This window comes from Notothenia rossii (assembly GCF_949606895.1).
Source record: "Notothenia rossii genome assembly, chromosome: 8".
In the NCBI taxonomy this organism is placed as follows: Eukaryota; Metazoa; Chordata; class Actinopteri; order Perciformes; family Nototheniidae; genus Notothenia; species Notothenia rossii.
The window spans coordinates 74,743,400-74,755,521 of record NC_136906.1 but is presented as its reverse complement, the minus strand read 5'-3'; the positions used below and the strand labels follow the sequence as shown (position 1 = coordinate 74,755,521).

The window sequence follows — 12,122 nt, the reverse complement described above, 5'->3', positions numbered from 1 at the left end:
GGATGCCAAAGTTCCCTCCAGAATCCACAAAGATACACAGTCTTAAGCTCTCAGGCCCCTGATCAGATCAGCGTTGGTAGTTCACCACGTTTCGCTGCGCTGGCTGCACATGTTAGGAACTGAAGTGTTTAATGTCTCAGGATTGTATCGAGTCGTACCTGCAGGGACAAACAAGGCACAATCTGCTGAAGATGGAAACTTGTGGTGTTTATTTTGTGTTTCAAAGTGTGAATCAGGGTTAGGCTTGTTGTTTTCTAGAGGCTGGAAGAAGCCAAAGGGAAAGCGACTGTGGCTTGCAAAAAAAGAGAAGATTTGAGATTACAGCGGGTTGGAGGAGTGCTTAATATTGTACCAGACAGATGTTACTTTACCAAACAGGAATCACTGACAGCTTAAAAACAACATCCCATTTGAAGGCTTTTACATGTAGGATATCGAAACATGTTATGCCATACCTACAGTAGCCTACATGTAATAAAAAGTGTGTTCTTGTAAGTACATTTATTTGCAACGAAACTCAAAAATAGTATTAATGAAATGACTCATCTGACTGAGCTATGATCAAAAGTGTTTCTTAGATGCTTTCTTAACACCTCGAAAGGGATGAAAATGTCCACAAGTCTGAAAAGCAAGATAACCTGTTCAGATATTAGGAGCACTGAACAGAAAACATTATGGAGTAGATGATTACATAATATCAACACACCCACAAAGTTGATCGATTGAAAATCACTGTTTAGCTGTGTAATACTGAGCCTTCTGAACGCGTTGTCATTATCCAATATACTTATAATACTTTGAAACAGCGATCTAGTAGCCATATGGAAGTGCATCACACACACTTTGAGTATCATTGTCCTGCAATCACCAAATCATGTAAAGTTGTCTCTCTCACTAACACTGGCAGAGCTCCGTCACTTGTACAGTTAACAAGACTTTAAACATCAAACACACCCACACACACTCAACTTGACACGTTAACAGTAAGAAGGCTGTATGGAAAACCGGTTACTATCTTACAAACAGTACAGCAAGAAAGAGTCATAAAAGGAATATCTTATCAACAAACTGACATTCTGATGTATTACAATTGTACCCTAAATGTCGTTCAAACATTCTTAACAATGTCATCCCCACCGACAGAAGTTTTAAATCTGGATTTTTCCGTAAAAATCAATATTGATATGTATTTTTATCTGCTCCACAAGTGTCATTGTTGGAGCTTTTCATCTCACAGCTATTTTGTAAATGCTTATTTTTAAATCACAAGATTACCTTTTTAATGAGCAAATGTAACCATAAAGATTATAGCTTTCTGGGGCTAATATAACATGAATTGAAGCCTAATTGCTTCCAATAAAAGTTGGGGTTTTAACTCATTTATAAAAACAAGATATCTTTCCTGTTTTTTTTTTTAAAGTGTGGAAAAACAAACCCTGACCCTGTGGCAGGGGTTCCAAATCTAAGGGTTGGGCCCTGAAGGGTCGCCAAAAATTCTTATACAGAAATCCCAATTTATTTTCTCTAATCATTTTTGGTGAAATATTGGATAATTTAGTCTTAATTTTCTTTAAATAGTTATAAGACCCGCCATTTTTTTCGTATGGGGTCATGAGCCAAAAAGGTTACAAACCACAGCCCTTTAGCACTTTCCTCACAAGAGTTAGGGTACATTAGCACCGTGCATCGAAACTTGTTTTTTTCATCACACACTCACACACCGAGCGCACGAGCAGGTGGAGGAAGAGTGAGTCAAGTGCAGCTTTCAGCAGGTGCCGCCCCGCGTGAGGCGGCTAGGACGAGATGAAAGACACCGCTGCTCACCGATTCCCCCCCCCCTCCCCGTGAACCCCCCCAGTACCCACCTTCCTCCCCTCCTCTCTCCTCCCTACTTCCCTGCGCTCGGTGAGGTAGATTTGTAGTGACAGCAGCGGGTGCATTCGCCAGTCATTCCCCATAAAAGCTTCATTCTGATCAAAGCCCCACTGAGGCAGGGAGGCGGCCGCGGTGTCGGCGTGTCGGTGTGTGTCTGCGTGTCTCCGGTGTCTCGCAGGGTTGAAGCGGTTTTGAAGCTTTAAAAACACAAAAACCCTCTCTGTCTCTCTTTCCCCGCTATTTACATTCGAGCTCCGTTTTGCCTTGGCAGTAAAACATTGGTTTTATTCCCTCCGCCTGCAGCCCGCGAGTGACAGGCTCGACTGCATTAATCAACTCTTTCCCGCTCAGTCAAGCATTTCTTAAACTGGAGGAATTAAATCTTTAAATACATTTTAAACGGAAGTGTCTGACTGAAGTTATGTTAACAAGCCCCTCCAACCTGTGTGTGTGAGAGAGTAAGAGATGAGTGGAGCAGCATCCCTGCTGAGCGCTGAAGGGATCGTATACACACCAAAGCAGAAAAGAGGCAATGTGTTGATATACATTTACCCATCTGCCTTCAATTACACAAACACTTAAGCAGGTGTAAAAGTTGGGTTTTTGCACAATATGAACGCCAATCTTTAGGAAAACAATGTCGCACCGTGAACTTTAAAAGTACCCCGGCAGCCATATTCCTAATTGTTCCATATTCATGTTGTTTTAAATCACCAGGAATCCCTCTTTACTTCCTCATTAACATCAGTCGTCCGTCAGAGGCAGACAGCATTATTCACCATCAATTAGGAACACAGCAATCCAAAGCCGTCTGCTTCTGACACGTCTTGATACAGGCCGGGATGCAAATGCTAAAATATTTTGGCAATGCAAATTTTTTAAATCTATTAAAAAGAGAAGACTGTACACCCCCTTTCCCCCAAATCTCATTGTTGTTGTTATCTGCAGCTCAAAGCTTCCTATACATTGATCTTCTTCCTTGCAGTAGTTGCAGTCCCTGCTGAATTAAACCTTGTTTTTTGAGGTTGTTGTCCGTGCATCAAGGCCTTCAATCAGAACAATGCGTTATAAAATATAAAGAAATATAAGCTACTCTCAGTCAAAGTAACTATATTTTAGGAACCCAATCTTAGAATAATTTAGTGGAAAGATAACTTCCTAAATGTACACATGACGGCCCCAGTGTGTTTATATACTGTGATAAGATTCTGCTAAATCCTTTAATTTATGAGAATATTTCAAAAGCACTGATGTTTCTTTATATAAACACAAAATATTCTACTGAAGTTTAAAAATGTATGGTTATTTCACATGATAGATTTCTGTATTTGTGTCTCCTTTTTAATGGTTCGTAATGGGTGGATCTCATTTGGAAAAAAAGGGCTGTTGCATCAAAACATAAAAGTTGTTGGGTAAAATGTCCAAGTCTGATCAAATTAGACCCACAAAGTGACGAAGCAGATGCTTATTTAACTGAAATGTTGTAGCTTTTTTAGTCAAAGGTATTAATTGTTATCTAAATTTGGAATAAGCTTTGGAAAGCTGTCAAAAACGCCTTTTTCAGGCTAGTGAAAAATAAGAACAATAGGCCAAGAAATGAGTTTCAGAACACCCTTTATTTCCAACAGTTTGTAAGAAAAAAATATGACAGCTATATAAACATTAGGGTCACTGTACCTTCTCTGAGTGCTTTTATTTTTTCTATGTTACAATCGACTCAGTGACACCGCTGATATGATGCATCTCCAAGTCCATAAACTCATAAGCAACATTCCTCGATAACATTCTGCTATAATTTAACGGCCTCTAGGCAAAATTGAATTTACACAATATTCCTAAAACGCACTCACATACTGTATCCGACTCAAGGCAAAGCGGTGCATAGTATGTACACTCTGTTGTGAGTGTAATTATATCTTGTTGAATCTGTAGATCGGGTCACAGATGGTGTTTTAAGTGCTTTTATTGGGGGTAGGCCTCGATCACCATGGCATGACCCTGGAAAACAAAAGAATACAAGTTTGTCAGAAAAAAACTAAGAAATAGAATAAAGATAATTACATCAGAGTTGCTCATTTAAAATGTGTAATCTGGAAGAAATCTATCTTCTAATTACAACGGCATCAGTGCACTAACTATTGCACTGCAACAGTACTTCAGGTACATGATATTCGCTCTATTCATCTTGGACAAATATCCAGCTGTACATGTTGTTTATACATTCATCCTAGTTTTGCACACTATAACTCAACCTAAACTCTGTACATACAAAATGTACTTACTTATATGTATTACCTGTGTATATAATAACTTTAAAGCGTCATTAATGCTGTAGTACTTACTGCAATTGATATAGTATATTAGTATATATACGAACATGCACTCCTGGTTATATTTCAAACTGCATTTTATTGGCTTGTACCTGTACTCTGACAATGAGAATAACATTCAGTCTAATCTAATTTAAACATGATATCATACAACTAAATACTACATAATACCTAACATATTCTAGCATGCGATAGTGAAGTCCTCATTTTTAAAAGTTTAAGATCTGAGGCAATGATTTCTAACTATTTAACACTTTAAATTGTGAGAACTTCAAAAGTCAGTTGTGTCTTGTGTGATTCTGTTGTTCAATGTAAACTAATGAATTACCTGTCCTCCAGCAGCACAAGCTGCTACCAGGCCGTACTGCCCGCCCTCCCTCTGCAGCCGGTGGGCCACGGTGGTGACCAGCCGGCAGCCGGTGGCTCCGAACGGATGGCCCAGAGACAGAGAGCCCCCCCACAGGTTGAACTTCTCCATGGGAGGAGCTCCCACCTACACAAACACACAAACACAAAATACATTTAGTCAGGACTAAAGTATGTCTTTCTTTACCATTTGAATCAAAAACATAATGATTGCAAAGGTTACACTTTTTGTTAACAATTGAAAATGGAATAATAGGATTTCCATACCGACCACTTTTGCATTTATCACTTGACCGGCATTATTGACAATATTTTGTTGGCTTTAGATGCCTTATATGAATCTGTACTTTTATCATAGTTATACATATTAAACATCCAATTTCTAATGGATGTATATACGTCATAAGCAAACCCAGGTCTACATATTTCTTTAGTATATTATTTACCGTTTTTTAGTACATCCATATTCAAATATGATTACACCAATACCAAATGCTGATAATATTCTTATAATAACCTACTTGTCAAAAGTTAATCAGTTCACAAATATCATTTACATGTGACATATGATCAGCATCTATCTTTACCTTTGATTTCTTGCCCAAGTACGTCTGGCCGAACCAATCTGAGTCCATCGCCTTCAGATTTGCCATAATCTGGCCCTGAAAAAAAGAAAAGAAATATAAATCCACAGGGTCACCAACGATACCAGACAGAAAACACATTGAAATGCATGATACTAAAAAGACCAGGCCAATCTTACTCCCACATTCTGATTGATTCTCATCAATAACAGAAGCCATAATTGGATAAGAAATGCACATCTGTTACTTTTATTAGAGATTGACAGGACATTTCCCTCCACAAGCTAACGCAGTTTTCCCATTTAAAAGTTGTAATAACTTACTGCGAATGCCTCGTGGAACTCAAACACGTCGATGTCACTCATGCTCAGACCGGCGCGCTCCAGGACCTTTGGTGTACCGTACGTTGGCCTGGAAGAGACAAAAAGAAAACCGAGTTGAAAAGAGCGAAATAACTCAAAATGTTTTTATTTATGTAAATTAGATTTAAAGGTAGGTAGGTAAGAATGGAGAAACCAGCTTGAGTGCGCTAGAATCTGAAAGTACGCAGACAAAAAAAATCTGCCCCTTCCTTCAGACTTCCTTACAGAGCCCCTCCTCCAACACACACCAAAGCGCACATGACCAATGAGGGCACGAGATAGGTTTGTGCACAGATGGAAGGCTGACAGGCAGGTAGGCCATGCAGTTATTTTAGCCGGGCCGGCTCAGATGATTGGTCGTGCTTTTTACAGCGCCACGGCTTCCACAGATGAAATGTTTGTATGTATTTATTGTCAAAGCACTTCAGGTATTCATTGCTATCGGGATGTTAAGAGCATTCCATGGAATGTCAAGTATTTCTGAAGTGAATTACCTACCCCACATTTAAACACATACACAAGGTCAGCTTCACACATCACAAATTGTATAAATCCATTGTTAATTATTGAACAAATAATGTTTTCATGTTTTTCAAACAAACTAAATTGAACTCACCCCAAAAGCAGCTGATCTTTGGGATCCTGGGACACGTAGACAAAGTCTCTGCAATGATGCAAATGAATGTGATCAGCACATATTAAAGAGTATCGTTGGGGAAATTAAGGTTACAAAAATGGAGAGCGTGCAGATACCTGAGGTAGGCTTTAGGCTTGTAGCCCATAGCCAGCGCTTTCTCTTCGGACATGACGAGCACAGCAGAGGCACCGTCAGTCTGAGGACACACACAAGTGCTTTGTTTAATGTCAGGGCAGTTTGTGAGCACAAAATAGTTGAAACAGAAACAGGGGAGATTAAAAAAAGTGTTGTCACTTGTTTCATTCAAATAAATCAAATCTAGAAGGTCATTGGGAGTGCTGTAAGGCCTGGTGTGTGTGTGTGTGTGAGAGTGTGTGTGAGAGTGTGAGTGTGAGTGTGAGTGTGTGTGTGTGTGTGTGTGTGTGTGTGTCTCCTAATTTAGGCTCGAGAGCTGAGACGTCGGGGTGTCAATTTCAGCGCGCTGCTTTTTTCCCCACTTAACTTTTTAACCGAGTTTCCTCTTTGCAGTGTGTGTTTGTGTGTGTGTGTGTGTGTGTGTGTGTGTGTGTGTGTGTGTGTGTGTGTGTGTGTGTGTGTGTGTGTGTGTGTGTGTGTGTGTGTGTACCAGGAAGGAGGAGTTAGCAGCAGTGACTGTGCCGTGAGGTTTGATGAAGGCGGCCTTCAGTTTTCCCATTTGCTCCATGGAGGACACACGGATGCCGTTATCCTTGGAAACAATATCACGACCTGGTAAAGACAAGACAGCAAAATAAATATTCTGTAAATACAAAAGTAATAAGATTCAAGTCTTTGGATTACGACTGAATGTCTACAACAATACATTAATTCTCCAAATAGTTGCATTTTCTGTAAATGAATTCATTGTTTTAGCTCTAAACACAACCATTAACAATATCAATAAATGCTTTCACATAAGCATTAATAAATAAAATCAATAAAAAGCAAGCAGGTAAATACAACAGACAAATTAAATATAAATTAAAATAATATAACCATTAGTACACGATGACCCAAACAAAGAAACCATTACAACCTATTCAACCACCCTTCAATGTGTAATGTCATTTATCTCAGTCTAAAGAGTGAAGCGGGGTTTACCTGGCACTTTGAAGGAGATGACATCCTCCAGCAGCCCTGCGTCCTGGGCCTGTTTGGCCAGAGTGTGTGAGCGCACAGAGAACTCGTCCTGCTCCAGTCTGGTGACCCCGAAGGCAGCAGCCAGACGGTCAGCGCTGTGGCCCATCGTCTCAGCGGTGGAGAACTCCGCCACAGCAGGAAGCTACACGCAGAATAAAACGTTTTAGGAGGAAATACTAATATATATATACACAGCATAAGGAATATATATATATATATATATATGCTTTATTTAACCAGGTAAAAGTCTCATTGAGATTCAAATCTGTTTTTCAAGAGCGACCTGGCCAAGAGGGCAGCATGAACAAAGTTACAGCAAATGAACTCAAAACAATACAGGCAGACGAATACAGCTGTGAAACACAAATGATGGGATATACGAGCAATCACATCGACCAATGGATTCTTGTTCTCTGTCCTTTAAGATGGACTTGAACTCCCCCATAGTGATCAAATCTGAGAGTTTCAGCTCCTTCTGTACGTTATTCCGAGCATAAGGGGCAGCATATTTCAAAGCTTTTTTACCCAGTTCTGTTCTCACTTTAGGAACCAGCATCTGAATAAAATCTTGGGAGCGCAGGCCATATAGACTTTGTGTTTTACACATATATGTTCAAAGATCCAGGAGAAGAAATGTGATTACCGATGTTGCAAATCAAATGTAACAAACAGTGATCTTTAGTATGTATGAAACACACCTCTGGGGACAAGTGTGCCATCCGGATGCTGCCAATCAGACCGAGCCTCTGGCCGAGAGTCTTTGCTTTGCTGAGGGACAGCATGGTCTTCCTCATCTTACGGCTGTGACGAATGGGAACGTCGGACATGAACTCCACCCCTCCCGCCACGACAGAGTCACACTGTCCTGCAGCGATCATACCAACAGCTGGAGAGAAGGAGGGAGACAAACAAAGGTCACACAAAGTGTGTACGTCGTGTCCTCAATTGGCTAACAAAGTATACAATATCATTGTTGTGTGCAGCTCCAATGTAGTCTTCTCTGAGAATCTCTTGTGACTTATGTGAGATTTCTTTCCCCGACATACCTGAGGTCATAGCCACGTTGGAGGAGATGCAGGCCATGGTGACGGTGTGAGCTGGGATCCTGTCAGAGAAGCCTGCGCCGAGTGCTGCCTGAAATCAAGGTAAACAAAGAAAAAGATGCATGAAAGGACTGTGTCATGATAACACCTTTAATCAATAGTATGTTTCAGCAATTATCTTAAAGAGAGTAAATGAAACGTAGGAAAGGCACCTGAAGCGCCAGATAATATAGCCATTTTGTGTGTGTGTGTGTGTGTGTGTGTGTGTGTGTGTGTGTGTGTGTGTGTGTGTGTGTGTGTGTGTGTGTGTGTGTGTGTGTGTGTGATTACCTCTCTTGCTATATTGCTGGTTTTGACCTCCTGAATGACTGTTCCATATATGATGTAGTCTACAGCATCTTTGGGTAAACCTGTCTTGTGCAGCAGACCCCTGAAGAAACCCAAACATAACATTTTAAAAACACTTCCTTTTTTTTAAGATTGAAAAAACTGGGAAAGAGACAGAATAGATATTGAAAAAAAATACATCCTGACCTAGCTGAAAAACTCATCATCAACATTAATCCAACCCCCCTTAGATTCCTGCTCCACTTTCCTCTATGTCTCCCCTGAACAGACGCATGAGTATGCTTTAACGACTACATTTGAAATCTGATAGTGTCATGAAACCATTCACAAATAAAAATAAATAAACATAGGATAACACTTACTGCAGAGCTGCTCTGGCCAAGTCATGGGGCATGAGGTCAGCATATCTGTAACACAAACAAAAGGTTTTTCTTCCTCCCAAAGTCATGGTAATCAGAGGCTCCAGCATCTGAAGTTGGCAATAGGAAAAAAGCAGAGACTTACGTGGTTCCAGACAAAAGGAAAGGGGTTCGGACTCCTTCCACCAGAACTATGTTCTTCACACCGGGCCGGGCCAGGGTCTTTTTACTCTTTGTCTGAACTGAAAATGAAGAAAGCAACATGTAGTTAGACTCTGATAGCTCATATTGGAAACACCAGACTATAATCTGGATTGTTATGTGATTGCAAATCATATCACTTTGATTGTTGACCTACCATGTGCCTGCAGAGGGGACGTCGTGCTGAGAGAGCGTGCCGCTGAGGAACACAGAAAAAACATCATCAACGACAATCGAATCATTAAATGTTTTATTTAATATATTTTCAATTACACAAAATGTTAGTTCGCACAGCATAAGGAATATATGTATCTGTTATTCTGTAAAACAAATAAAATGATATAGACTTACCCAACCGCACCGCCCAGGAAGGACTGACAGAGCCGCTTCGCATTGTGCTCAGCAACATGGCGGCCATTATGTTCTGCAGAGAGAGAAACTGGAATTGTTACTGGAAAGTTATTACCAAGGTTCTGATTTAAAAATAAATAAAATCATGGTCCTGTATACAATTAATAACATTTGAAATAAATGTAAATACTTTGTTTTACTAGTTTTGTTTTTCTCAAATAAAATAAAAGTCAAATTTCCATTTCAATTGGAAAGCAAACTGCCAGCTAATGCAATAAACACAGAATGAGAACAGCATACCTCTCTATATAGTAAAACAGTTCAACAGCACCTCAAAATGCATATCCAAAATAATCATAAAGTGGAATCGAAATATCTCTAAGACATTTTCAACAAAAACTTAACAAACACTTTTACCAATATCATCTCTGGACAGAGCAGCCTGGAGAGTGACATAACCAAGCTGCAAAGCCTCTCAGGTGATACTCAGATCGACTGTAGGCAAAAGGTCGTTTAAGCCCCAGTGACTTGTGTCTGAATTTACCAGACATAACAGTCATACTTTAGGGTAAGATATCTGACGTGGTTGGTGTTTTATTTTGTATTTTGCAGTTTAATGAGGGGAAGAATACATACCGTAAATATGAATATTCAGTGGGGGAATGTGACTGGGTATATTTACTCAAGTAACATTTTGAGGCACATGTACATCACTTGAGTATCTTCATGTTATGCTACTTTAAACTTTAACTCTACTACATTTTGGATGCAATGTTTTACTTTTTACAAATTGAGTTACTGGATTTATAATACAGAATATAAATCAACCAATAAAGTAGTATATAGGATAAATTACCCAGAAAAGTAATTTAAATAATCCCAACCTTTACCAAGTGCAACGTTAATTATTATTATAATACAAAAATGTAATATTTTGTAATCTGATATGCCAATACTTGGGAGTACACTTATGAATGCAGTACTTTTACTTGTAACAGAGTATTTTTGTAGAATAACTAATTTAACTTGAGTAAAATATCTGAATACTTCCTTCACCTCTTTGTATATTATATATGTATAAGATATGTCTTATACAATCTTTTATTATGTGGGACAATGTGACATATAATTGACGGTCACAAAGCCCAACCCCCTCCAATCTCTGACCCTTCACCTAGATTCCTCTCCTGGAGAATGACAGACACAGAAATACAGGATCATGGGACTAAAACAAGGTCAGATCCGTCTACAGATCAATGTCCTTTATTGTGCCCTAACGTTACATTGACACCAATAAAGAAGACACATGTATGAAACCACAAAAACAGCAAAACAAAGCAAAATACAAGCTAGTGAAGCTAAGTAGCTACATGTTAGCTAAAGTTTCCATTCAGTGTTTAACTGTTCCACTATGCTTTGTGAAAAAGAACACATTTACAAAGTTTGTACAATGTCTGGTCGCCTTCTAGTCTTACTATTATTGATAGTTCATTTGTGGCTTACCTGTATTTGTGTTAAGTCTCCGTCGTCACCTCTTCCCTGTCAAACGATCGGCTCCACAAGACTAGCAGCACGAACTACGCATTCAAGGACCCACAGATATATTAGATGACCAGGATAATGCCTGAAAGAAAACCACGGTCAAGTAATTATTGGGTACATATTTTATTTTGTGTATGAGCTTGTTTTAACTGAACACTGTAATATCGATATCTTTTAATATTTTATTTGTCAAATAGAAAATATGTATGTTAGAAAAAGTACATGTTATGCAACGGCAGCATTTAGGCGTATATTGTTATCCGCACTATTGTGCCCCCAACGGTCAGAATATGAACTGCGCTCGAGGACAGGTGTTGAGCACCTTGTTGAAGAGTTTCAGGTGAAGATGGCAATTGTTTGTGCAAAAGTTTTGCAGCTAAACGATCTCTTATCGTAAGATATGTAATACATAATTAATATTTCAACATCTGTTTCATTGAATAAAATGTTAATGTTGTTTTGATATAGTAGGCCTGCTTGATGTACAGTTAGCGACTGGTATCAAGCTATCACTATTTATTTTTTTATATTGAGTAAAAGTCATTTGTTCAATTATACTGAGAATGGTAAAATATTTGATATTTTGTACGCCTACTGAACTGGTTAAAACTGTAGTTAATTGCACTAAAAAGCCCTAATTGTTGGGTCCAGTGTAATGCTTTAAAAAATAAATAAAGAGTAGTTAATATCTTCATCATCACTGGTACCATACAGTATGTCAGAGAGTCGCCTTACTGTGAAGACCAGCTAATAACCGGCAGTTTTTTAAGGTTTTTGTATTGTTTTTGTATTTTTAAAACAGATTGACAGAATTGTATTTTAAAACCTTAGGTGAGTGTGTTTGTGCATGTTTATGAAGGAGAGTATGAGACAATACATACATGATGTCAGAGAGATTGTGTTTTGTGACAGTCTTGACTACCTGTCTCTCACTGAGATGTGACATGAGGATAAATCAGATGGGTG

At 39.0% G+C, this 12,122-nt stretch overlaps 1 protein-coding gene across 1 annotated transcript; it reads right to left on the bottom strand.

Annotated features, from left to right (window-relative positions):
- Positions 1 to 3,472: 3,472 nt before the first annotated feature.
- hadhb (hydroxyacyl-CoA dehydrogenase trifunctional multienzyme complex subunit beta) lies at positions 3,473 to 11,237 on the bottom strand. The gene is made up of 16 exons (XM_079644771.1): positions 11,118 to 11,237; positions 9,615 to 9,687; positions 9,421 to 9,462; positions 9,208 to 9,304; positions 9,066 to 9,110; positions 8,686 to 8,785; positions 8,359 to 8,446; positions 8,011 to 8,198; positions 7,274 to 7,454; positions 6,780 to 6,901; positions 6,271 to 6,350; positions 6,134 to 6,181; positions 5,479 to 5,566; positions 5,159 to 5,233; positions 4,534 to 4,698; positions 3,473 to 3,873 (listed from the first exon to the last, which is right to left on the bottom strand). Exons 2-16 carry the CDS (start codon positions 9,679 to 9,681, stop codon positions 3,838 to 3,840), a joined length of 1,422 nt encoding a protein of 473 aa, XP_079500897.1. The 5' UTR covers positions 9,682 to 9,687; positions 11,118 to 11,237; the 3' UTR covers positions 3,473 to 3,837.
- Between the last annotated feature and the right edge of the window lie 885 nt (positions 11,238 to 12,122).

Excerpts from the sequence above, each read along its gene's own strand:
- hadhb (XM_079644771.1), bottom strand. The coding sequence starts at position 9,681 with ATGGCCGCCATGTTGCTGAGCACAATGCGAAGCGGCTCTGTCAGTCCT. Across the intron at positions 8,786-9,065 it reads TTGGCCAGAGCAGCTCTGCA|GGGTCTGCTGCACAAGACAG; the intron begins GTAAGTGTTATC and ends GGGTTTCTTCAG. Across the intron at positions 6,182-6,270 it reads AAGCCTAAAGCCTACCTCAG|AGACTTTGTCTACGTGTCCC; the intron begins GTATCTGCACGC and ends GCATCATTGCAG.